Source organism: Rhea pennata, chromosome 1, assembly GCF_028389875.1.
Source record: "Rhea pennata isolate bPtePen1 chromosome 1, bPtePen1.pri, whole genome shotgun sequence".
Classification (NCBI taxonomy): Eukaryota; Metazoa; Chordata; class Aves; order Rheiformes; family Rheidae; genus Rhea; species Rhea pennata.
The window spans coordinates 94,132,627-94,158,764 of NC_084663.1; the positions used below are offsets into that span (position 1 = coordinate 94,132,627).

Below are 26,138 nucleotides of genomic sequence, written 5' to 3' on the forward strand. Positions count from 1 at the left end.
TCCCTGCAGGTTTGGGCTTCCAGAGATTGGACCTGGACCCATCGAATGCACCTCCTTGTAGCCTACCAAGTAAATGACGAATTCGGTAGAAACCGGTCAATAAAACCTCCAGGCACTGCGTGGTACTACTGCACTTCTTGAGGCTCTGAATCTTACTGGCATTCCTCTGAAATCGAGCCAGTTTACACCCGAGTTAATTAAACAGCATCGCAATCCGACAGGTCTTTAAACTCTGAGTGGACACCTTCAGGAAACGAGGTGTCTCACGATGCCGTCGTGCTCCAAAGTAACAGAGAGGAAATGACACGTTGAACGCCCGCTTTTCTCTTTTCTCAGAGGGAAATAAATAAATAAACGGCCGGGGGGGGAGGGGCGGCGCGCCCCACCCGCATGCTCAGCCGCGCCCGCCGCACGGCTCCGCGCGCCCCGCCCGTGGCCACGCCCACTGGGTCGGCCACGCCACCGGGGGCGGCCGCGCCCACCGGGCGAGGTGGGCGGGCCGCGCGAGGCCCTCACGTGGCGGGCAGCCGCCAATGGCAGCGCGCCCTCCTCTTCCCGCCCTTTCCCTCGCCGTTCGAAAGCAGAACCTGCGCTGAAGGCCGGGGAGTGGGGCGGTGCGGTGCGGAGAGAATGCAGAGCGCAGCGGCGATTGGCTCTGCCGACCCGCCCGCCCCGCTCCGACTGGGCGGCCGGTCTGCAGGCGCTCCGTGTGGTTGGCTGCCGTGAGGGGTGGGCGGGGTTGGGGGGGCAGGGCCGGAGCGGGTGGCGGTTGCTGGTGGCCGCGCGGCTATGGAGGCTGTGCCGTGCGCGGGGCACGGTGAGGGGCGGCGGCGCGCGCGCGGCGGCGGCGGCGGCGGCGGCTCCGAGGAAGCGGCCGCCGGGAGCGTGCGGCGCGGCGGCGCGGCGGCGCCCGGGCCCGCCTGACCGGGCCCGCCCTCCTTTTCCCTTCCCTTCCCCGCAGGGTCCCTCTGCGTCCTGAAGACGGGCGTCCGTGATGGCCCCAACCAGGGGAAGAGCTTCTACGTGTGCGGAGCGCAGGGCGCGGCGGCCTGCGGCTTCGTCCTGCCGACGCCGTAAGTGCCGGGCCTGGGGGCGGGGGCCGCGCGGGCCGGCGGCGGGGGGGGGGGGGCTGCAGGCGACCCAATGGTGACACGGCAGCAGGGTCAGTTTTGGCCCGGGTTGGTCCCCTCGGCCCCGGTTTCGCTGGCGGGCGGAGCTGAGAGGAGCTGGGAGCGCGGTGGGGCGGGGAGAGGCCTGCTCGTGCCCCGGCTGGTCGTGGTGGCGAGGCACTGTACGGCTGAGGTGAAGCTGCCTGCTGGCTGCGTGCCCTGGTGCATAGTGCGGTGAAAGCAGGCAGCCTGAGCACAAGAGGAGCAGGAGCTGTCACTTCTTGTCAGTTAAACACCTGAATTCTTCCACAGCCCATAAAACTTACCCATTTCTGTAGCCCCTATGAGTCCTGTTAATGGACTGATATATGTCACTGTAATAGGTGATGTGAAAACAGTCAGCCCTAAGCCTTAAGGAGGAGGACACACAGGTTAGAGAGGGAGACATGCTGGTTGCTCTGATAGGCAGGCACCCCATCACAGCAGATTGGATTCGATTTTTTTCATGTTTCTTTCTGTATGAAAAGCATGGCTTAAGGAGAATGGAGTATCTCATTACAACCAGATTGTATATTTGGAAGAAAAGAATGATTTTTTTTCCCTCTGCTCTACCAATTGTATCTTCTGTCTTCTTTAGAGAATATTGTCTCTTTGTATAGCTCTGTTCTTAGGTAGGTGCCAGTTAAGGCTTTTCATGTGTGCCTGTGCATAAATAGGTATTATGGTAAAGGAGATGCCTAGGAATCAGTCACCTAGTATCTCCAACTGCCCATTGACTCTCTTGAGCTCACAGGCTTTTTTGTCATCAGATGTAGAGCACCACCTGATGACTAGAGACCTATGCATTTATTGTCCAGATGATTCGCCTGTGTATCTATTCCTGATTAATTACATTTCAGATTCTGGCTTCTAGAGATTTGTAAGCTTCTGCATTGAGGCGATACAGAAAATTCTTCTGACTTGAGTGTATGTGGAGAAATAGAATAAGAGTTTATTATTTTTTCATTTTTTTTATGTCCTGCAAAGGAAAAAAAAAAGAAGGATTAGCATTCTGGCTGTTTGGGGGGAAATCTAGTGTTATCTTAGCAGTTCTGGACTACTCTTTTCTTAAGTAATCTGTGAGAAGATTCTCCTAAGTATCTTCTCCTGGGTAGTGTAATGCTGTTGCTGTTCTGTGAGCAGCTTTTGTTGCCTTTATTTCTCTCTTTCTCTCTCCCCTTTTTATTTTTTTAATCTCCTCTTTTCAGTATTCCTGCTTCTTATTGTTTGATCCATGAGGGAAATGTGGTGGAGCTGCAAGTCTTGATTCAACAGCAGGACAAAGATGACTACAAGTAAGTTTACCCAAAGTGGAAACAAAGATGGTATGATAGCCACTGATTTCAACACTAGGAATTATTTGGTGACAGCTTGCTCACATGCTTCCTTTTAAAACTGCCTGAAATAGTCATCTATACTTGAGACCTTTACCTAGTATGTTTCAAAATGTTTGCTCTTTTCATTTGTAATTGTGTTCAAATATATAAACCTAATGAACAGAAAAGAGCTGTTTTTAACAGAATTGGACATAGCTCTGTTGTTAAGTTCATCAAAGATTTGTGATGGTTCTATTAAATTCAACAACTGTATTTGGACAAAATTCTTGCAGCAGTCCCTTTTGGCTGCCAGTTTAAAAAGTCTCATTTGAAGCCATTGTTCCTGAAGTGCTTTTAAAGACCGGATGGCCTATGCAGTGTGACAAGATTAGCTCTTCTCTCACCCCTTGAAATCCCAAGAGTCTTCTGAGGTTTTGATCATAGTCAATGTCTGAGCAGTAATTAATGTTTTGCCACAATATCTCCAGCTTTCATTTCAAGGTTAAAAAAAAAAAGACCGAGAATCTACCCAGAAAATGGTTTTGCAGTAAAAGCTGTATGTTACTAACACTGACTTTTGGCTATACGGAAGTCCAGATGTAAAGTGCAGATCAAGAAATCTTGTCTCTGATGTTTTTGGTGCAAGCTACTTATTTAAATAGCATTTAGAAACGTTCCTTTACAGGCTTATGAAGCTCAAGTCTTGTTTTGTTCTCTGGTAGGCTATTTTATCGATGCCTGAAGAGTAAATTGAATGGGAAGAAATGGTGTGGAAGCATCCCATGGCAGGTATGAGTGTCATTTATATTAGAATATCTGCTTGTTCCAGAATGACTGTTCATTATGTAATATGTAATTTATTCTGGGATTACACAGTAGGAGAGTTTGCACTTTCTAGCTCCAACAGGCTGTCAGCCTGCTGCACTTCAAGAGAGACCTCTCACTCCTAAATGCATTGTATGAAGTAATCCCTGTTCTCCAGTCTTAGAGATCTGGATTTGCTCTCAAGGTGTTTACATTCCCAACAGTGGGAATGGCAAAGACAGTAGAAAAGCAGCAGTGATTTTATAAGGAAAACAGGGGAAAAAAAAGGATGAAATGTTTACCCTTACCTTGTTAAAGTGATAGAAAAGGTGATGTTTATAGAGACCAAAATCTTGCTTGAAGTAACTAGATTATGTGCATAGTTTGTAGTATTTCATAATTTGTATGTTAGCATTAACTCTACTTGTATGTATTTCAGGATCCAAAAGCTACCAAAGCATCAAAAAACTTAGAATCACAGCCTACTTCAGTACTTCCTTTCAATCTCAGTGGCCAACGAAATCCATTCAAAGTGATAGACAAGAATCGTGAGCCATCATCCTGGAAACAAATGAAACAAGGCATTGGAGAGGAAAGTAAAGCAAAAGGAGGGAAAACAGAGAAAGAGAGTGTACTGGTGTCAGATAAAGAAAAGAAATCAACCTCAGACTCCTCCATAGAGAGAGAGCCTTTAGAAGGACAGAAAACTAAACAGAAACAATCCAGAGGAAATGAGAATGGCTCAGAATTTAAGGAAAGCATGGTGTCTGAATCTAAATGTAGTCTGTCTGAGACCTGGAAAGCAAAAAATGCCCCTTGGGATGAAGGGAAATATGGTGGCAGTGGCAGGGTGTCTAAGAAGTCTTCTGAATATCTGGAAAAAGAGGCAGGTGGAAAATCCAAGTCATTTTCAATAAGCCTTGGAAATCAAAGCACAAGTGCCGAGTGCCCAAAGGAGGGACAGCTCAGAGAGAAAAACTTAAAATGCTGTGGGGATAAAGAAACCAAAGAGAGAAAATGGATTGGTGGGAAGAACGAAGAGTTGAAACCAAGGTTTGAAAAAAATGCAGTTTCCCCAGCAGTACTGCAGCTAACATTGCAACATGCTCCCTCAAAGGGAGGAACAGGGGCAGAGGCAGCACCACCCAGAATAAAAATAAGGCCAGAGCTGGGACAGCCTGCTCAACAAGTGTCTCATGGTGACAGTGATGAATCAGTACTTGTTTCTTCCACGTCAAGTAAAGGTGAACCTGAGAAACTGGTGCTGGATTTGCATCCAAGAGAGATGCTTCCAGGAGCTTCAGGGAAGAGTAATCAGGGGGCATCTTTGCCAGGAACGGCAGCATCACTTTATACAGAAGGACCCCAGGACCCTAAAGCTCTTCACAACCATCTTGTTGTGCAGCTGAGGCAGAAGAAGGTTATTTCCTGCTGCTATTATTCCTTTTTCTTCCTGTATATTCAGGGTGACTTCCCCCACTGTTAGGCAGCAGAAGGCAGTATCCTCTTGCAGCAGTAACTTTCTGAAGTATTTGGAGTTTTGGTGGGAAAATTCAACATAGGCACAGATTAGGAGATTTTTTTTTTTAAAAACTACATATGAGAGAATTCCCTTAACGCAGTGTAACTTTGTCTTTGGGGTTGTTCAGTTTTGACTTGCCTGAGGTTGTCTGCCTCTTGCATAGAAAGTAATTTGTATAAGATGGAACAGTTTGTAGTGAGCTAGAACTTTAACTGCAGCTATTTGTTTGTCTCTTTTGATCTTGTGGAGAAAGAGTTATAATTTAGCCATGAAAACTCATACTATGGTGCAATACAATATCTTTCTGGCTGCTTTTTTTTATAATTGATGATAATATGCTCCAGAATTTTTATTATTAAAAATATCTCTGCTCAGAGCTCAAAACTTTGAAATGAAACATCAGAAATGTTGTTTCTAATGGTATAGAGAAGTGCAGATAGCCTGGACTTCGGGTGCTTGCATAGATGCTAAAAGATCATCCAAGTTATTTGACTGCCTATCCTATTTCACAAACAAGTGGAGGCCCTGCATCCTTCCATATCTTCTAAAGTACTATAATTGTTAATTTATTTTCTGCTAAAAGACTATTTAAGTGCACTGAAGTGGACTTAAATGCTTTTGGAGTTTGTAGAACTGTGTTAAAATAGGAATTGTCATGGTATAATATTACCATTTTTAAACTTCTGACTTCCTGATTGTTCCCTGTGGGCAGTAATGTTAGTAAAGCACATTCATTTTGGATTTTCTTGTTTCGTAGAGTACACTGGCTACAGTGAATGTTCAGCTCCTACCAGATAAAGGGAAACGGTTGTTAAAGCAAGTGCAGGATTTGGAAGATGCACTCAGTGCTCTTAACATTTCAGCGAGAGACACTACGGAAGAAGGTAGGACTTCTCCCCACCCTGCCGTGAAACTTCGCAAAGCAGTTTGCCTTGCTATAGTTGTTAATGTTATGGGAAAATAGCATAATTTATACATGGTATGTATGCTCTACAGAAATTATCTGTTGAGGTTCACTGAAGACGAACACTGTTAGTTGCGGGTGAGAGGGAAGGAGAGTGAAGAAAATGAATGGAGAAATTCAAAGGTTTACTTTGTAAAGAGTGGTGGTTTCCTGAAAGAGTTTTCTTCCATGATTAGGATCCAGCCATGTGTTCTGTTTTCAGCTTTGGCTATGTGATTTGAGGCAAGTGTCTGAAAACTTGCCAGTGAAGCATTAACTTTGTCTTTATTGGGGTATATGAAACAAAGTATATGCCTGCTGCTTATGCCAGTTTATTTTGCCTTTTGTGAGCAAATGTACAAGTTACTTTACAGGAATATCACACTAGAAACAGCTTGTCTTGTATATGGTAATTCCCTAATTCTATAAACTAGTATTAATTAGTTATGGAAGAGAGAGGCATTTTGTTGAGCTGGCTGCATCATCATCTCAACAGTGGAACTATTTTGTGATTATGCTATCAGTTACATTAATGAAAAAAATCTAGTTTGTCAACTCTGGAAACTGAAGCTCTCTAGGAGAGAAAAAATAACTCCAAGCCACCACAGAACAAGCAGTTCCACTATCTTGTACTGTGTCTACTTTTAAGCAAGAGACCCTTTCAGGAAGGAGAGGATAGCGCAGGGTTCTTGACCCATTTGTTCTTGGATGTTTCAGTCCTTTTCTTAACCAAAACATTGACAAGAAAAGTGTGTCTAACCAGAGTAAATCCTATGGGAACAACACACAGGACTGGCCTCATGTAAGCCCTAACCTGGTCACAGTTGCGAGGTTGACTGTGTCGGTATAAACCTCACAGTGTGGTGCAGCTCATGCCTCAACGACCCTCAGTTAGGTGCAGGCTCAGACCATGCATTGGAGCAGCTGCAGTAACTCAGTTACTGTGGTAATCTGCTACTCTGCTGTTACTGAGTTGTGTGTGACCACTTAATAACCTTTTGCAAGCAGATTGTTGGACAGCTGTCTGTAAAACGAAGGCTGTAATACAAAACTCTGAGGTCCATTGTGAAACTTTTTCAACTTGTAATTCCTTTCTTCTTAAGGGGAGGATAGTCCAAGGAGTGGCTGTCACAAGGAACCTTTGCCTGACCCATTTGGCAGACCAGGTGGAACAAAGCTTGTAACGCCACTTCCACTGTGGGATCCTACAGCAAGGGCCTCTTCAGGCTCATGCAGTCACCCCTCTGCTACTGCTTCTTTGGGTTCCAGTGAATATTGCAGTCATGGTTTTGGAAGTAAGTATGGGAAGATATTTTTCATTAGAGAACAGTGGTGAGCACCGCTTCTCAGAGAAACCTGAAACTTGTGGATGTGTGACCTTTTGTGTTACTGAGAGCTTATGCTATGCCAAGGTGTCTGTAGCCACTAAGATTCATCTTTGAGATTAAAAACTGTGCTTGGGAGACTTAGCTTTGTAAACTTGCCTCACCTGTGATACTGTGTCTTTCTAGTGAACTCTGGCATGCAGAATCTGTATGGGGGAAGAATGACAGAAGACCGAATCAGAGCTGTACACAGTGCTACAAGCGAGGCTATTAATCATCTTCACAAATCTCTAGAATCCTGTCCAACAGAGCAGACAGTGGCTGAAGATCCTTCTGGACTGAAGGTGACTTGGCAAGAAAAGATGTTGACTGTTGAACTTAGAGGTTTCTTGTCAGCTTCATCATGGAGTGTAACATCAGAGATGTTCTATGATTCTATGATCAGAGATGATGTCCTTGAGCGTCCTATCCCTTCACACTTGAAATTACTTCTCATTTTTCAACCTGCTGGGAGAAGGCGATCTAAATATTTCCTGCCCATGAGAGTTGTTTCAGACTGCCAGTATTATGTTCTGCTTTTTTGCTTGGAATAGTAGTACCTCAAACAGTGCAACAAACTCAATTATTTCTATATCCATGACTTAGAGTGGAGACAGGTAGTTTCTTCTAGTAAGAAACAGACCTTCCGAGAACTCTGTTCTTGCTCTTTTCTCCCAGTTAAACCTCCTAGCAAGCTATGAGCATTAGTTTCTTAGTATTGCAGAAGTCTGAGTCTGTATAACCCTATAGACTCTAGATCAGTCAATTCTGATCTGCTAAAGAGCAGCTTGTGATCAGTGTAGTGGTGTAGAACCCATTTATAAGGTTCTGTGCAAGGTGTTGAAAGGCACATGCCTCTGTAAAGTGGTAGATTTATGTGTAGATATCATATAATTTGTAAGATTCACTTGAGACCTTTCAATGCTAGAGAAGTCATTAAATGTCACATGGTGATAGTATTTAGCCTCACTTCATCTTTCCTAAGAGCCTGTAGGAGCCTTAGACTTGATGAGGAAAGAGGGAGTGCTTTTAATCTCTCCCTCTTTGACAGTGACACCTGTTGTGAATGTGACAGAGTTGGGTGGATTTTCCACTTGAATAAGCCACCTTTTGATGCTCTCACAAGTGTGAGGCTCAAGGATGGCTTACGTGGAAGCCTTAGCGGGTCTGACATACAGTATTGCTGGCCTCCTCTCTGCAGGAATTGTTTCTCGTGGGTGTCCCTGTCAATGTGGGACAACAATAGGTAGACAACTTCCTTTTAGTAAAATGGTAGTAGGACAGCTCAGTGCAATAGTTTGATACATAAAGCAAAGTGTCTGTGCAAGGTGTTTCCTGCAAATCCTGTGTCTCACCCTCTCAGGTTCCCCTGCTGCCGCACCAAAAGCAAGCGCTTGCATGGCTACTTTGGAGGGAGAACCAAAGCCCATGTGGAGGAATCCTGGGTAAGCCACAGAATGGGAAAGTGAATTTGAGGGGCAGATTTATGCGAATATGAAAGCGTGGCCCATAACTGATTATTAGCCTCAGAGTAAGTTATTTGTAGGCGTGTTAAAGGGCTTGTTCTTCTGTGTGTTTCAACCAATTACAGCTATTAACCCATTGTTAAATTTTGCCCTGAAATGGTCAAACTTCTGCTTCCAGGATTCCCAGTGGTACTTTTCTGTTTTGTTGGTTGTTTCAGAGTAGATCTGAGTCAGAAGGGCTCATTTCTGCAGGTCATCACAACTTCTGTCTGCCTCTGTCTTTCCAGCAGATGACATGGGCTTGGGGAAGACCCTAACAATGATTGCTCTCATTCTGACTCAGAAGCTGAAGACTGAGAAAAGAAAGGAGAAGTTAGAAATATGGCTATCCAAAAATGGTACAGAATTGTTTCTACTATTTAGTGTATATGTTGTGAAGCAGTGCCATTTGAGATACGTAAAGCATTATAGGTTAATGACTCCTAAAACAACAATCTCCTATGTGTACATGCTTGCTTCTGCAGGGAAATTCCATTAGGCTTAATATTTACTGCACTCCCTTGTGAGACCTTTCTCTTGATCAATGTCATTTGTTCTTCTAATGGATGTGCAAGATTTCCCAACCCCTCACTTTATATTATTTCAAGGGTTTTTTTTTGCTTGTTTGGTTGACTTTTTAATTGGTTAGTTTCCTGAACTTGGTAGAGCCAGTAGATGCCGGTTTCAAATAGTTGAATGCTTACATAGTTTTCCTAGCATGAAGACTTGCATTAATTACTCCTTTTGATTCCCTGTGATTGGTTCTTTCTGTGGGATTACTTTACCTTGTATATGGAGATAATGGACATTACAGAGGTTTTAAGAAACGATATTGTTTCTGTGTGTGTCCACAACATCTGTCACTGGCTCTATCTTCATGTAATCGGTTGGACTATTTTTTCTGTTTTCCCACTTTTATTGAGTATGTAAATATATATTATATATGTATTTATGTGGTTCAAAATGATGATACTTCATTTTTCCTAAAACAGAAAAGATATATTTATTTGGAACAACGTTCTCAAGAAAGATCAGAATTAGTTTCTTACTCTCGACCTTTTGACTTATCTGAAGGAGTTGCACAGATGTATAGCATAACTTTCTGAGTGTAGAGGAAATGATGCTTTTAGTGTTTAAGGTTTTTTTTAGTTTTATTTTGGTTTTTTTTCCCTCTCGGAACTAACCACCCCAAGGAGTACAATGTGGATAAGTCTGCTTCACGAGCTGTGCGTACAGGAAAAGTGGACTGATCTTAATTTTTTTTGACTTGGCAAACCTCTCTCTCTGTTGTGGTCTAACGTGAAGATATTGAAAATCTGTTTGCAATATTTTTCTGCAGATTCCACTGTTATCCCTTCCCACAGCACTTTAATCATCTGTCCTGCATCCTTAATTCACCACTGGAAGAAAGAGATTGACAGACGTGTAGGCTATGGCAAACTGAGGGTTTATCTGTACCATGGGCCAAACAGAGATAAGCATGCAGAGACGTAAGTACAAAACTATAAATATGAGCAAGAGATTCTGCACATCAAAACTGAAATTCAGTGACTCTAGTACAGTGGAAGGAACGTGAAGTATGGAAAGGTAGAGGATCCAGGAGGTAGGGCTGATACCTGCTGTTGAGATGCATCATTGTTAGAATTTATGTAGCAAAATTACAATGGTCTGTACCTATGCTGAGTGGTTCTGGTTCAGGCTTTTTTGTACTTGATAACAAAAAAAAAAAGTTTACATCCTCTAAGATTAGTCTTTTCCTTGCAGAGATGGTCAGTTGCAGTTTCTTCTGTGCTTGTGATTTGTGTGGGAAGGTTTGTTTTTTTTTTTTTTTTTTTTTGGAGGGGGAGTGGTTAGACGGTTGGGTTGTTTTTGTTTCTCAAATCGGATATATGGTAAGTCAGGAAACTTCTTGTGCCCCTTTGGCCATGCTAAGCAGTGTTTCTAGGTGCCAAGTTCTAAGCAATGTAGTGTGGGTTCAATACCACTGACTTGCTGTCTTCCTGAGATTGGCCTCAATTTCAGTATTCATAAAATGGGGACAATATGCTGTTCTTTGACTGCTGTGAAGTTCAGTTTCCTGTAAAACTGCATTTCAGCTCTTGTAGAACTGAGGTGTTCTTCAACCTTGAGCTTGTGTTTTCTCTGCCTTGCAAAATGAATTCCTCATTCTTTCTTGCTCCTGATTTGCACTTCCCCCTTTTGCAGGCTCTCTGAATATGATGTTGTTGTCACAACCTACAGCATTCTCTCCAAGGAGGTTCCCACAAGCAAAGAGGAGGGGGAAGTCCCTGCTGAGGACTTTGATGTGGAGGTGAGAAATCATGTTGTTGCCGTAATGTTTTGTTCTAAAGTAGTGCAAGCCATTATTGTTTCAAGGAGCACCTTATAGCACAGCAAACACTGGACCGAAGAAATTTTTTTCTGTGAGTCTCCTGTTGGGTTTGTACAAACAAAACAAAATGATGAAAGTGCTGTGAAGTGCAGAAAGAAGACTAAATTCACAATAAATCCATTTTTGTAGTAATCTTAAACGTTTCAATAATGTTCAATGTTGTATTAAAAAGTAATTGTAAGAGGAGTATGATGATGAACATCTCCTTTTTTTGAGGTGGGACCATGAAGGAGTGCTAGAATACCCTGTTTATTGTTCTTTGCTGTTGGGAGAGCTAATGTCCCTTTAAACTGCAAGAGCTCTGGGTCAGTGTGAACTGAGACTGAGGCAGTCCATATGCTGCTGTCTTAAATGAGGAAACAGCAATATATTTGCTAGGCCATGAAATAGATAAAATGATTGCTGAATACCAGTTGGACTTGGTTCGACAGTATAGAAGTAGTACGCTTTGAATCCAGTCCCTTCTGTCTTGCTTGTATTTGATGTTTTTGTTAGCTAGGTCTGTATATGGATCCTCTTGCAGCTCTTGAAGCAAATAGGCCTTTGAATTTCTTCAAAGTTAAAGGTGGCAATGTCCCTATAAAACTGTAGAGAGGTTTTGTATTTAAAAGCACAGGATATGCTGCAATAAAGTAGTTTTATGCAGTCCTTTGTCCCAGCCTATCAAAACTGATCTGGAATGCCTTCTGGGAGGGAATGTAAGGAAAACAGCAAAGGATTAGAAATTGTCATCAAGAATATGCAAACACGTTATCTCTCAGTTTACCATTTTTTGTGGAAGCTTTGCAGAGATGCTTTACTGAGATAGAAGTGCCAACTACAATGAAATACTCACAACAGTAAGTATGAAAATAAGAGCTCTGATTGCTGCTGACTAATGTAAGGAAAAGGCTTCTTACTAGAAAAATAATCTATTGGTTTGTGGCTTTTAGAGTGCCTGGTCAGATTATTGCTCTGGGTTGTAAATATAATCTGCTTTTTCTTTCAGGGTGGGTCACATCCTTGTTCACCTCTGCTCAGGGTAGCTTGGGCTCGAGTTATATTGGATGAAGCTCACAATATTAAAAACCCAAAGGTTCAAACCTCTATAGCTGTGTGCAAGCTGAGAGCCAGTGCCAGATGGGCTGTGACTGGGACACCGATACAGAACAACCTGTTGGATGTGTACTCTCTGCTGAGGTGAGCTGACTGCCAATAAGAAATGGGGTAGGGCTTCAATTTCAGTGGCTCTATAGTGGCAGTGCTGCTGAAGTTGCTTATAAGTTGGAGAGGTTTCTAAGACATAAGGGATAGTGGGACTAGTGGTTTAAACTTTACAGGTACTGGATTACAAGCCTGTTGCCGAGTCCACAAGCCTGTCCATGTGCTACTGCCCTGTTGCTTGCAGCTATTCCGCTTTCATAGAGGACAAATTGGAAATTAGTTGAACTCTCCTTCGTCTCCAAGATGAATACCCACAAAACCAATTTTAATGAACAGATGTTTTATATGATAATCTTTGCTCCTCTCAGGCAAGCCGGTAGGAAGCTTGTTAAAGGAGTGTTGTGCTACAACAGCTTATAAGGAAAGATTAAAAACTATGGCTTCTCCTAAGAAGCCATGTGCAGGTTAAGCACTCTGTGTTCCTCAGTGTTGAGTAGAAAAAGATTATGGAGGATGGTAGAGGACCAGAAAGAACTCACATTTGAAATTAATTTTGTATAAATGAAATTAAAAAGCACAGGACTTTGAAATAACACACAAATAGGCCTTTGGCAAATGCTTGTGCTACTTGATGTACCCTATTTAATGTTGATACTTGAGAGAGAAGCTAAGAGGAAGTGATAGGTACAGAACTAAGACGACTGTTTCATGGTGCCAATGGTGCTCATAAGACTTTTGAGCAAACATGTTATCAGTGTGCTGAAACTGAATGTGTTTTACTACTCCTAGCAAATGTGGCTGAATTGGAAATGTGTTGTTTTGGATAGCAAGGAGTTTGATTTTGGTCACTCAGGAGTGACTGAAGAACTTCTCTTCACTTGATATGAAATCTCTTTCCCTCCTGTTGTAGGTTTCTGCGTTGCTCTCCTTTTGATGAGTACAAGGTGTGGAAGTTCCAGGTAGATAACAATACAAAGAAGGGAGGAGAGAGGCTGAGCCTGTTAACCAGAAGCCTCTTATTACGGAGAACTAAGGAACAGTTGGATTCAGCTGGCAAGCCCTTGGTAAGAACCTCTCTCTCTCCACAACTAGAGAATCTTTCCATTGTTTTCCTTGCGGCAGACCATTTTAAGTTCTTTACATGCATAAGTCTGTTAATGAGTAGGTTTTCCTATCCACTGCAGTCCCTTGAGCAAGAGGAGTAAGTGTCTGTGGGTTTGACTGTTTATCTAGAAAGGAGAAATATGCAGTTTTAATGTGGCTAAGCAGAAGAATCAAATCTTTGTTATAAATCCCCAGTAAAGCAGAACATGTAAACTAATTGGAAGTAGACATCTGTTTAGAGGAAAGTTAGTCTAGCCCTCTGAGAACCAAAACTGCTGGGCATCAAATAAATCTGGTGAAGGTTGGGGCATTGGCTTCCTGCATTGTTCTTTACTTAGTTTAACAGACTGTTTATATGCTGTATTTGTAAGTCTATTTAAGGTGCAGTTCTGGTGCACTGTCCAGTTCTGAATGGGGAATGGAGGAGCTACACCCCCAATAAAAGCAATAAATCAGCCTTTCCATGGTAGCTATATGGCAGGCCATACTAAGGTTCCTTTTGCCTTTTGTTATTGGCTGATTCAGAATTAAAAATTTTAATATCTTGAATGTTAATCAGGCTCCTTGGAGTTCTGTAGGCATCTATGCTTAGTCATAGTTGCAGTAATGTTAGTAAGTTTAATGAAGAAAGGATCTTTTGAGTCCAAGAATATTGTGTAAACTCTTGAAATACTGGTGTTTGTGATGCTCTGTAAGGTTTTTGCACTATATACATCTCATCTGCTGTATTTTTACTTCAGGTATCTCTGCCCCAGCGTAGCACTCGGTTACATCAGTTAAAACTTTCAGCAGAGGAGCAATCGGTGTACAACGTGCTCTTTGCAAGATCCAGGTACAAATGTGGGGGGACTTTTTTTCTTCCTAGTATGAAAAATTACAAGATAAGATTATATTTTGGACCAGTTCTGTTTCCTGGGAAGTAGTTAAACTTCCTTTTCTGACTGTCAAACAAGTTTGAAAACATCCTACTTGTAGTAGCAAGAGTTGGGAAACTAATGTAAAGAAGACTAGTACATTTTAACCTCCATTTTTGTCTGAAAATATAATGATAGAGTTCAGTGACACCCTTTTTTTAAAAAAATAAAATAAAAGGGTCTCTTTGAACTATGTTGCTGTTTAAAAAAAAAAAAAAAAAAAAGCCCTTCTGGTTGAGTATACCTTTGAAGATGTCGTTTTGTATTTTTATGGATTGTGTTGTCTGTTTGGTACCTAACTCTTAGTATACTCAAAGTATTTGGTAATAAGACTTTTCTTCTGTGTTTTCCAAAATGGATCTAGCTTCTGATTTTTTTGAGTTAAACAAAACAGGCTTTTGTGACCTGAGGAGTGTAACTTAATGGAATTCATGAAATATACCAAATGGTTAATGAAACCCTTTTTAGCTCAATAATTCATCAACTTGTTTGCTACACAAGTAATACTGGCCTTTTTCTTCCCACTGTAAATCCCACAGTATTTGTCTTGTTTTTCCAGATCAACACTACAGTCCTATCTAAAAAGACAAGAGCAGAAGAATCAGTGCAGAGAGTATTCTGATGTTAACCCATTTGAGAGAGGTTTGAACATCCTCCCTTAAAAGTATTTGTAGAAGTGCCTCTGTTAAGTGCACAGATAGAGAGGGGGAATAGACTTGGAAATTCTATGGGAAACACTTTGCCACTGCTGTTACGGAGAGTCCTGCTGTAGAGCCTTCGGGTGTGAAGTATTGAAGTCATACCTGTAAAGTCTCCTCCTGCTTAACTTTTAGGGGACTCCTGTTTAAGTATCAGTAGGTCTCAATCTACCAGTCTGCTTGCTTGCTGTGAGTAATAGTGAGGCATAGTTAGAGGGATGATAAAATAATTGTTGGAGATTGTTCATAGACAGTTTTAGGTAATGACTGAAGTGGGACTGAGTCAGTATTCCTAAGGTCTGTCCTCATTTTTGTGGCTCTGGGGAAATTTCATGGCTCTGTGCTTAAAATTCCCTTCTGAAATAAGGGAGTGATATCTCAGAGAAGAGGTGTCAGTGTTAGTGATATTGAGATATCACGTATGTTATATATCACTATTTGTGGTTTTTTTTAAGTGGAGTTTGTGGGATTTCTATGTTAAATCAGGATTTTGCTTGCTTGTTGATTCTTGTCTCCTGTTAATCAAACTCCTACTTGGAAATGCCTCTGAGAGCTCTTGGTATTCTCCTTCCTTTTCTTGGCAGTTGCACAGGAGTTTGGAGCCAGTCAAAAGGAACTCCTAGCAGGCTCCCAAAGTACCCCCCAGGTCTCAAGTACTGTTCACGTCTTGTCTATGCTTTTAAGGCTCCGTCAGTGCTGCTGCCACCTCTCCTTACTGAAAATGGTAATTGCATAGTTTTGTAGTGTGGGTGGGATACTTATCGTTGGGGGGTTTCTTTGCAGTTATGGGGAGAGGGGTTGTTGTTTGTTTGGGTTTGATGGGGGGGATTATTTGTGCAAGTTAACTGGTAAGTGTGCTGTAACACTGTTGTATCATTTAACTAGGGGTGTATGAGTTAAGTCATTTCTTGAACCACACGCTTTAGAGCTTGGGAGGTTTGTATCTAGGCATACTTCCTGCTGAAGTCAGTTGAGTTCCCCAGCATGATTATATGGTCAGCTGTGGCTCTTGAGATGCCTCTATTCAAATTAAAAAAGGAATTTTAAGGGCACAGAAACAAAAAAGAAGAGGATAAGTCTTGATCCTAATCTAGTCCTGAAAAGCTCACAAGTGCCTGTTTTAAAGGCTTGTGTATCAGAGTGACTTTTTAAATATCTTTCTCCAGTTCTGTACGAAGTAGTCTAAACTTTCAGAATGTTTGTTTTGTTATAAAAAGCAACCATAGCGTAAGTCCAGAAGTTAAGAAAATAGGCAGGGATGTTCCCTCAAACTTCTTTAATCCTACAAAAGTTAATGCTATGGAGGGGGGATGCTGAGGGGACTGGACCACAGAAAATGGCTGGGCTCACATGCATCCCTAAATAGCTGCTGACTGGAACAGAATATGGAGCCAGAGGGACTGTTGGTCTGACCCAGCAGGGTGTTTCTTATGATTCTCTGTTCACATTGCTTGAGATATCTTCAGTCTGTGCAACCTCTGCTCAGGTCAGTGGATCTGAAGGAAGCTCACTACTGAATTTTAATCTCAGGCTTGCCTGCTATCTCTTATTATATTGTTTCCTCCCCCTTCCGCCCCCTCCTGCAGGCTTTGGACCAAGTTAACCTGACCAGTGAAGGCCTTTCCCTCTCCCTTGAGGAACAGCTTAGTGCTTTAACCCTGTCTGAGCTTCAGACTCCTGATTCCAAGACAACTGTCTACCTCAATGGCACAGCTTTTAAAACAGATCTCTTTGAAATCACCAGGGAGAGCACCAAGGTATTCTGATTGTAATTTTTGCATTCCTTTGAGAAACTTTGGTTTCAGCACTTCATCTTTAAATGGTTAATGAATTGTCATGCGTTGAGAATTGTAGGTCAGGATAATCTGGCAGCTTAGACGAAAGCAGATGAGTGGATTGATCTGCCAAACCCCTTCTGGAAAGGCTCCAACTTACCAGGCTTTGATGGGTACCTCTAATAAAATTGTGAGGGTCTGGCTATGCTGATAAACTGTGCAAATCTGGAGCACTTGATCCAAAGAAGTTTAGAAAAATAAGCATGTGAGAGCATGTGGCTTGTGAAGAACTAGAGGAAATGTGAGGGCAGTGAGAGGAGAGATGGTAGCAACTTGCCTTCTCACAGAATGATTGGAATCTATGATATGTGTTTGTATCACTTGATTTGTTACCATGGTGGTAGTTGTTACTGTGGTGGGAGTTCTTACCAATGACTCTTAAATTATCTTGGAAGTCTGAGCAGAGAAGGCATTATACTTGGTTATTTTTCTCACTTTCTACTCTAGTAAAGAGTAGCCAACTACAAGCTGAACTGAGACAGCAAGCTTTTTTTCTTGCAGATAGCTCACCTCTTGGCTGAACTGAAAACCATCCAGAGTGGCTCAGAGTCTCAGAAAAGGTTAGCGAACTTTCACTTTCCTTTTGTTGCAGTGATTGAGAGAAGGGTGTATTTTGATGATAACAAAGGTAGTTTAAAACACCTGAATACAAAACTCCTGGTACAATAAAATGGTGACAGTACTGCAGCACTTCAAAGCTGATTATAAGAAGAATCCAAGGAAAGACAAAAGTAAGAGCTGAAACTCTGAATGCAAGTTAAGTAGTAGGTAAGTGTAAACTAGGGGAATGAGTGAAGAATCTCAGGCCTTGAGAGGCTCAGGAGAACATTTTCTCCAAAAACAGAATTTTAAAAAAGAATTTGATCATGCTGGAAAGATATTTGCCCTCAGTTTTAGCCCAGAGGCAAACCAACCAAACAAAAAAAAGGCAGGAGAATAGAGCAGAGCCTAAGATATATGAACATGCTGATCTCATTGTGTTGCTGAAGTCCTGCAGCTCTCACTGTACAAGCATTCTTTGTCTTCCTTAGCACAAAATTATTGAACAAGTTACTGCCTAGCTTGCCCAAAATGCTTAATCCAGAGACTGCAGGGAGTGAAAGGATCAGGGAAATCCAAGTTTGGTGGTGTTATTGACCAGTTTCATGGAAAATGCTCCGATATTGTGATGACAGGTGGCAACATAAAATCAAAAAAAAATAGAGTTCAGAGGCACCAACTGAATTTATCTAAGTTTATGGGGTGTTAGTTTTCCATAGCAGGTTTAGCACTAGACTAACAGGTGAGTCTATTTCTGCATTGGGAAGGGACTTCTCTGTCCAGTTTGCAGTGAAGGACAGTGCTTATATTAGCCTCTTTTGGGTGAGGCACTGCAATAAGCAAACTGTTACAGTACACACAACACTTGTTTTGAACACCCTGTTCTGTCTCCAGTGTTATTGTGTCTCAGTGGACGAGTATGCTGAAAGTTGTGGCTGTGCACCTCCAGCGACTAGGCCTGAAGTATGCTACAGTGGATGGCTCTGTCAATCCTAAACAAAGAATGGATGTGGTAGAAGAGTTCAATAACAATCCTAAAGGGCCTCAGGTATGAAACTGGGTGGAGAAGCAGTTACTAGCACTGCTATGAACAGATGTGATAACTAACTTCATGACACCACTTACTGGTGTTGCTTTCCATCTGGATCTCAAGGTGGCAAGATCAGCAGGGAAAGGAGTAGCTGCAAAACAAATGTGTATCTTAAAATGAGCGGTATAAGCTGCTAAAATTCTCCCTCATGTTAATCTTCTGTATTGAGATCATGCAACTCCTAGGCTAGTGCAAAGTTGTCTAAGTCTTCAGTACGCTCAAAAATCTTTCTGCCCCGAAGAGTAATGTGGAACGTAAGGGCCAATTAGCTCTACTCGGAGCAGGTCAGTTGTTTCCAGCTAGTCAAAAGCTGTTGCTCATAGTGGTACGTGTTCATCTGAACATTGATATTGCTGTGATTTAGGCAGGACAGGTTGCCCTCTGTCAGGGTGGATATCTCATTGGAAGGGGTGAATGTTGTGCTAGTTTTCTTTGCAATAATTCTTGAACAAGATGCTAGCTACAAAACAGATCTTTCTCATTCTAGCTTTTGACTTGAAGTACTCTACCAGCTATAAGAGTCAAGTTAAAGATCAAGATTTTAATTTCCCATGAACTTTAACTATGTAATTGAGCAACATGCATAACAAATGTTTTTGTCCTTTACTGATTGAGTTCTTTTTGTGCTGTACAAGAAAGCATCTCTAAATCGATCATCTGCCCTTTCTTCACCACCTACTGTTATTCTGAATACTAGACTATGTGGAATCAAAGGGAAATGAATAGCATGCACATGTATATATGTATATCTCGGGGTGATACATGTTCAGTAGTAAGCTGGCCTATCTTAGAGCCACTGCTTCCGTGCCCAGGCTTCTGTATCTCATCAGTTGATATCTGACAAACTCCTAATAAATATACCTAGAGAATATAAGTGTGATGAACAGGTTTCTTGGATCTGATCTTTGATTCAAATTAATATGTGAAGTATATGAAGCATTCATTTTCTGGAAACGAGTTTCTCATTTTAACTGTCTTTTGGCTTTTGAAGGTAATGTTGATCTCATTGCTGGCTGGAGGTGTTGGTCTGAACTTGACTGGAGGAAACCACCTCTTTCTCCTTGACATGCACTGGTAAAGACAAATAAGTTTCATTTCCAAGGATGTATGTGGGACACACTGATTTAGTCTCTCACTTGTGTATATTTTGTATATATATATATATATGTATATATTGTGTATATTTTTTTTACACAATTGGGTAGGAGGGAAGAGTTTACCTGAGAGTGAAGGCTAATGGTTAGCTATGGAAAAGTGTTCCCAATACAATCTGCCTCTAAATCTGTCAGTCTAGTGCTCACTGCTATGAAATACAGGACTGCAGAGGGAGGGGGGGGGAAAGGGGGGTTGACAGCAATCCAGAGAAGCTTAAGTTTGCACTTTGTATCATAAAGGGTACTGAGGAGTTGGCAGTCCCTGGCTTAACTTCTTGCAGTAATAAAAACGGTGTAGTGGTTCCCACGGGGAGTTCATCTTGAAACATTGATTAAAAAAAATAGTTAGTGACTGGGTATGGGTAGTGTACCTTGGACTTTTACAGGGCTATGAAAATGCGCTTCAGCGCACAAAGCAGCTGCTGAGTAGCAGCATTAAGGAGACGCTTCTACATTATAAAAGTTAGGGCAATGAGTAATCCCTGTCCCTATTTGTCAAACTGTGAACCATTGCTTATGGAAATATGCATGAGTGAAGGTGTTTTTCAATGGAGTTTGCCTTTCCGCTTCTCTCACCTTTCCTCGTCAGCTACTAAGCTTTCTGAATACTAGCTACTGCTGGCCAGAAATATGGAATTAATGTGGAACAATGATCTAATTTAAAAAGCTTTTTTTTTTTTTTTTTTTTAATGTGGAGTTGTAACGAATTTTTACCCAGGGCTGAGGGAAACATGGCTAGGCTGAATAATGGCAATCAATGGTGATCAAGCTAGTAAATCTAAGGTAATTTGAGAGGAGGCTCTAGCTCTTCTATGGAGAAAGAAAACAGGATGCTTTTGGAGGCAGACAAATGAGATGAGCACAAGTGCTTTCATATTTCTATTACTCGTGAATTTAATAAGCTCCAACACTATGCAAGCTATTTCTTCCCTTACAGGAATCCAGCTCTTGAGGACCAGGCATGTGACCGCATTTACCGAGTGGGGCAGCGGAAGGATGTTGTGATACACAGGTCAGGATCATCCTTAGCAGTAAAAGAGGCAGTTGCTGCTCATGTACTGTCTGGCTTTAGTCTGAGGGACAAGGCCTTGTTTTGAGGCTTGTTTCCTGACTTGTTGGGCACAAGGTCTAAAGGTGGGACTGAGGATCGCTGAGGTAAAAGAATATATGAGGATACTCTTATGGCATTTGCCTGTATGATGCTATGGGGCTATCTGGATTGCTAACAATGTTTTGTTGTTGTTGTTGTTGTTGTTGTTTGTTTGTTTAAAAAAGCTACAAACACTGACCCATGTTTTAGTGGGAATATCCTGTCCCTCCCTGGGAACCCCTATCTTCTTTCATCAAATTGAGATCTTTATTGAAAAGACAAAATAACTGCCATTTCTTATGGCTATTAAATATCAAACTTTTTGGTGTTAGTGGTTATAGTGCTAAATTTTAAAAAGGGCCAGAAATGATCTTGCGTCTGCCATGCTTAGGGGTAGCCACATGCTTCCCTACCCTTTCTGAGCATATTTGTCTTTGAGAGTGAACTGGAGCACTCAGAGGATGGGTTAATTAAACATTGCAGGATAGTTGAGGATCTTATGGCAATAACCACTTGTGCTTACTGACTTTTTATTAGTAGTCTGGGGATAGACAACATGTTCCCTAAGCTTGGACTTTGTTAGTATCAGTAACATAAACATACAGAGCACTTCTGGTAAATGTCAGAGCTGGCCTTTAGGAAAAAGCACTTGTGATTTTTGAGTATTAAAAGGCTACCCTAGCTATTGTAAGTGTGCAAAAAATTCAAAGCACCTGCAATCTAGAAAACTATTTTGGGTACAATATTTTTAGCATAATAGGTGCCATCAGTTATCATAGAACTATTCCAGAATTTATCATATAATTATTATTGCTTGAGGCCTCAAGCGCATCACACTTTTCTTTGAAGTGTTACAGTATCTGGATGCAAGAACAGCTATCTTCTGTGAACAGGTACACTTGGTCAGTCATGTAATAGGCTGCTAATATTTAACTGAGATAAGGACTTTCTCAGTAACTTTCAAAATGCTTACAACATGGACTTTCTCCTAGCAATTAAAACGACATGCTTTTGTATTTTTAGGTTTGTCTGTAAAGAGACAGTGGAAGAAAAGATAGTAGAACTCCAGACCAGGAAGAAAGATCTCGCCCAGCAGGTGCTGTCAGGCAAAGGAGAGTCCTTCTCTAAACTCTCTCTGGCTGACCTCAAAATTCTCTTTGGCATCTAATTTATCCTTTACAACAGAAATGGAAAGCAATTTTGTACTTGGGAGTACCTGGGGAGACTTCAGCAAAGAACTGTTGTTTAAGGTGGTCCTTTATTTTGAAAATAACTTTTTTTAAAAAAAACTGTTTCAGGAAAGGAAGTTACTGACTTCTGGAATTTTTTAATACTGAAATCAAATAGTGTGTCCAAAGATTAATAAAGTTATAAATTAAGCTATTGCTTAAAATACTTTTGAATCAATATTAAAAACATGCTTGCTTCATGGATTCTTATGTATGCTTTGTGTTTAGAAAGTTTCTTCTTTCAGGATAGGAGAGAAACAGGCATAAGAGAACTGAGGAAGTGAGAGAGAAGCATGAGGTAGGAAAGATCAGAGGCTGAATGGTGAGATTGGGTGAACATGAGACTCCTCTTCCCACCTAACAAAAAAAAAGTGGTTTTGAGGGTGATATTAAAAGAACATGATACAGGCTTTCAAATATGTCCATAACAAAATGAAGGAAAGATTTAAATACTTAATTTTCTTTACTTAGATATAAAATCCCTCCTTGAAGTAAAGAAGCAGTATCTTTGCCCTGTTCAAAATACTATCCAAGCAGGGGACTGGATTTCTAGTATGTTCCTCTGAAATAGCAAAGAACCCTGAATCTTCCCCCTCCTCCCTGCCTTTTTTTCCTCTAAATCTTGAATACTATAAGGTTTCCCCACTGCAAAAGTTTCAATGTAGATTATTATTACTTCTTAAAAGAGGTTTAGCTCAGTTGGTTAGAGCATGGCACTGCTAATGCCAAGGTTGCAGGTTCAATCCTCATATGGGCTACAGTAAGGGTTGGACTAGATGATCTCTAGACGTCCTTTCCAACCTTACCATTCTATGATTTCCATTCTTATAGTAGATGAGCTGCCAGTAATTGGCTCATGCTTTGTAGTCTCTTTCCTCTCAGCACTGATGTATGTTAGTGAACAAAGTTTCTAGGCAAACATTCTTTATTGGTTTTTATCTCCTCTGCTCCTCTCCTCACCCTGCAGTGGCCATAGCCATAGCCACTGCATAGTCTGGTTTTCTATTGATTGTACCATTTCTCTGGGATTTAGCACAGTTCCCATAACAAACTCTTCAGCAAAAGGAAGACTTCAGTTTGGAATGGGTCTTATTTCTGATGGCAGGTGGCAGCATATGACACGTTTGAATGCTGATAAGTAACTAGACTTTGGTCCCTGATTATGACTGTTCCCCATGGAACAAGATGATAGCAGTTGGTATCCCTTGAAATGATGGAGAGCTCTATTAGGAAGACTGTTGCCAGCAGGTCGAGGGAGGTGATCCTGCCCCTCTGCTCAGCCCTGGGGAGGCCTCATCTCGAGTACTGCATCCAGTTCTGGGCTCCCCAGTACAAGAGAGACATGGAGCTACTGGAGAGAGCCCAGCACAGGGCTATGAAGATGATCCAAGGGCTGGAGCATCTGCCCTATGAGGAACAGCTGTGAGAGCTGGACCTCTTCAGCCTGGAGAAAAGAAGACTGAGGGGGGAATCTTATCAATGTTGTCTAAGTACCTGAAGGGAGGGTGTCACGGGGATGAGGACAAACTTCTCAGTTGTCCCATGTGACAGGACAAGAGGCAATGGGCAGAAATTGAAGCACAGGAAGTTCTGCCTGAACGTGAGGGGGAACTTCTTCTCTGGGAGAGTGACAGAGCACTGGACCAGGTTGCCCAGAGAGCTTGTGGAGTCTCCTTCTCTGAGGATATTCAAGGCCTGCCTGGATGCAACTCTGTCTAACATGCTCTAGGTGACCCTGCTGAGCAGGGAGGTTGGACTAGATGATCTCCAGAGGTCCCTTCCAATCTTACTGATTCTATGATTCTATGATTTGCTGATCAGTGGTTCCTCTTACTACACACTGTTCCGGTAGAATATGATACTGCAGTGTTAATTATTTCTTACCTGCCTGGATTGGATGTGATGAGCAAGTGATGCTGTCTGATTATTCCAGCCTATTGCACAGATAAGGAGGTTTGGGGACAGAAATAGTTGTTTGTGCAGAGTGTGTGTGTGTGTGTGTGTGTACATACACACACGTACATCCATAACTTCAGTGTGCTGGAAATGCCTTGAGTGGTTCCCAGAATCAAGGACTGCCGTGCAGCCTAGGCAATTTAAGCATACTTACAACTCTCAGCTTGTGGAACATAGTGTGCTTCTCATGTGCCTTACTGTACTATTTTTCTGCAAAACACACCAGACTGCCTGTTTTCACAAAACAGAGGGCTAAGGGCTATCTTTCTTAAATTACCTTATTGAAAAAGTATACACGAGCAGAACTTGGGCTATAGTTGCCTCTCTGGAATTCATGTTCACTCTCTGATCTGAGCTCCTGTAGCTTTCCTTGGAATGACTTTTAGCCTAGCATGCTTTCCTGTTTTAGATACATCTAGCAATATATCTTAAATCAGTCTCTCATACACATTATCCATTCATCCTGTGTGTCTTCCTTTTGGGTTAACTTAACAATAGCCTGAATGCTGCATAACTGTTAGATGTGGCAGATACTGCCATTAGGATGAATTGCTTTTACTGTATCACATCTTTTCTTGGAAAAGGCTTTAGCCCTTCTTAGGAAGCCTAAAAAACCTATGGCATATGAAGTGACTGAGTCTACTCTACGTTCAACTTACTTACCTTCAGCTTCAGAATTTCTCTGAACTCTAGCAAGTACCTCCAGTTACTGTCTTCTGAATGGGGGGAATTAAGACTATGGGGTGTTTTTCATTCGTTAGCTCACAGCTCTGAAGATAATGCAAAAAAACGTGTTTCTGAAACTATTATTGAGCAATGCTAGCCCAAATGTGACCAAGTATTTACATCTCCCTACAACATAAAATTAACAGGGCCTTGTTTCCTTATAGGAAAAAAATGTGAATTTTACCAATACTCTTAATATTAAGAAGAAAGAACACAAAGGGTACTTTTTCCACACCTCTATCAAAAAACTGTCTTCCTTTGTCTCTCATAATATACTCCTGAAATCATCCTCTGTAGGCTTACTAGAAGTATAGCAGAACAAACCAGATTAACATCTATTCAGGAAAGGATGATGGAGTAGGGAATTAGCAAGGCTGCAATAGTTGGTATCTTATACAAGTATTTAATAGTACCTTGGCACTAATATCATGATTGAGTAGCATTTACACATAGCAATGTCAAAGTTGGCCTTTGGAAAAAGCATTTGTGATTTTTGGTATTAACAAGCGAGCTTAGCTATTTTAAGTTTGCAGAACATTCAAAGCACCTAGAATCTAGAAAACTTGTGTATGATGTTTTTAATAGGTGCCATCAGTCATCATAAACTGCTGTGACCTCCCACGTACCGCCGCGGTGGCACTGTCCTGTAGCCCTGGCGTGCTATGGTCCTCTTCAACTCCCTGCTCCCATTTTTCCCTCTCCTCATGGAGATACTCCCCCTCCCTCAGGCGAGAGGGACGCTACGGCCACTGCGTCCTGCTAGAGCGGCTGGAGCCCTGACAACTGCTGGCTGCAGCCGCTTCCCTGCTGCCGTATTTGAACAGCAGGCTCTGTTGTGAAAGCTGTAAGCGACACAGATGTCCGTCTTGGGGAGCGTCCCCTCGCCGGCTGCTCCGCAGCCCCACAGCACCACTTTGCTCCGGCGGGGCCGCGCGGGCGCCCGCGCCGGCGGCGGCGGCAGAGCCGAGGCGGGCCGGCGGGAAACCGTGCCCAGCGGTCAGGATGGCCGAGCGGTCTAAGGCGCTGCGTTCAGGTCGCAGTCTCCCCTGGAGGCGTGGGTTCGAATCCCACTCCTGACACAAGTTTTTTTTTTTTTTTTTTGCCGGCTCGGCCCAGGTTTGCTATTTTTTTCGGAGCCTCGTGGGGACGCGGGAGCTCGCGCGGTGGGAGGCGGCATTTCTGTGCGGCCGCAGGCGACGCGGGCCGGAAAGGGGCCGCAGCGAGGGCGCTCGGCCCGGACGTGGCGGTGATCTGGCCGCCGCGGAAGCTGTTGCACAGCACGGCCGGTTAGCTCAGTTGGTTAGAGCGTGGTGCTAATAACGCCAAGGTCGCGGGTTCGATCCCCGTACGGGCCACTCGTTTTCCTGCACCTCTCTTTTTCTTCCAACCACCTGCCTTGCTGTTGGTGCCTCTTTCTAAAGAACGGAAAAGTCGGCAACACAGAGGGGAACAAAGTTCAGAGATGATGAAAAATGCGCTTTTGGAGTCACTTGGTTAGCCATCATGGTTAACCTTCAGAACAGAGGGTGAAAGCTGCTGTTAGTTTGCTGAGGGGTGTTTATGTGTTGTTTTGTTCTGTTTTTATAAGCCAGCACTGTTTCTTGGGGGAGAGAGGAATGAGGAAACTTCCCCGCGCTGCCTGCGCATCGCTACAGCGAGGACGAG

At 42.4% G+C, this 26,138-nt stretch overlaps 1 protein-coding gene and 2 non-coding genes across 3 annotated transcripts; all 3 read left to right on the plus strand.

Annotated features, from left to right (window-relative positions):
• Positions 1–771: 771 nt before the first annotated feature.
• TTF2 (transcription termination factor 2) lies at positions 772–21,912 on the plus strand. Its single transcript, XM_062572261.1, has 23 exons — positions 772–817; positions 962–1,073; positions 2,357–2,443; positions 3,187–3,253; positions 3,708–4,688; positions 5,548–5,674; positions 6,837–7,028; positions 7,245–7,402; positions 8,461–8,542; positions 8,851–8,961; positions 9,942–10,092; positions 10,808–10,913; positions 11,983–12,173; positions 13,048–13,201; positions 13,982–14,073; positions 14,715–14,797; positions 15,438–15,577; positions 16,440–16,610; positions 17,190–17,248; positions 18,123–18,276; positions 19,310–19,392; positions 20,410–20,484; positions 21,586–21,912. The coding sequence occupies exons 1-23, from the start codon at positions 790–792 to the stop codon at positions 21,728–21,730; spliced, it is 3,549 nt and encodes a 1,182-aa protein (XP_062428245.1). The 5' UTR covers positions 772–789; the 3' UTR covers positions 21,731–21,912.
• Positions 21,913–25,469: 3,557 nt separating this feature from the next.
• Positions 25,470–25,552, plus strand: TRNAL-CAG (transfer RNA leucine (anticodon CAG)). Its single transcript has one exon. It is a non-coding gene; the product is annotated as a tRNA-Leu (tRNA).
• A 202-nt stretch (positions 25,553–25,754) lies between these two features.
• Positions 25,755–25,828, plus strand: TRNAI-AAU (transfer RNA isoleucine (anticodon AAU)). Its single transcript has one exon. It is a non-coding gene; the product is annotated as a tRNA-Ile (tRNA).
• Positions 25,829–26,138: the final 310 nt, after the last annotated feature.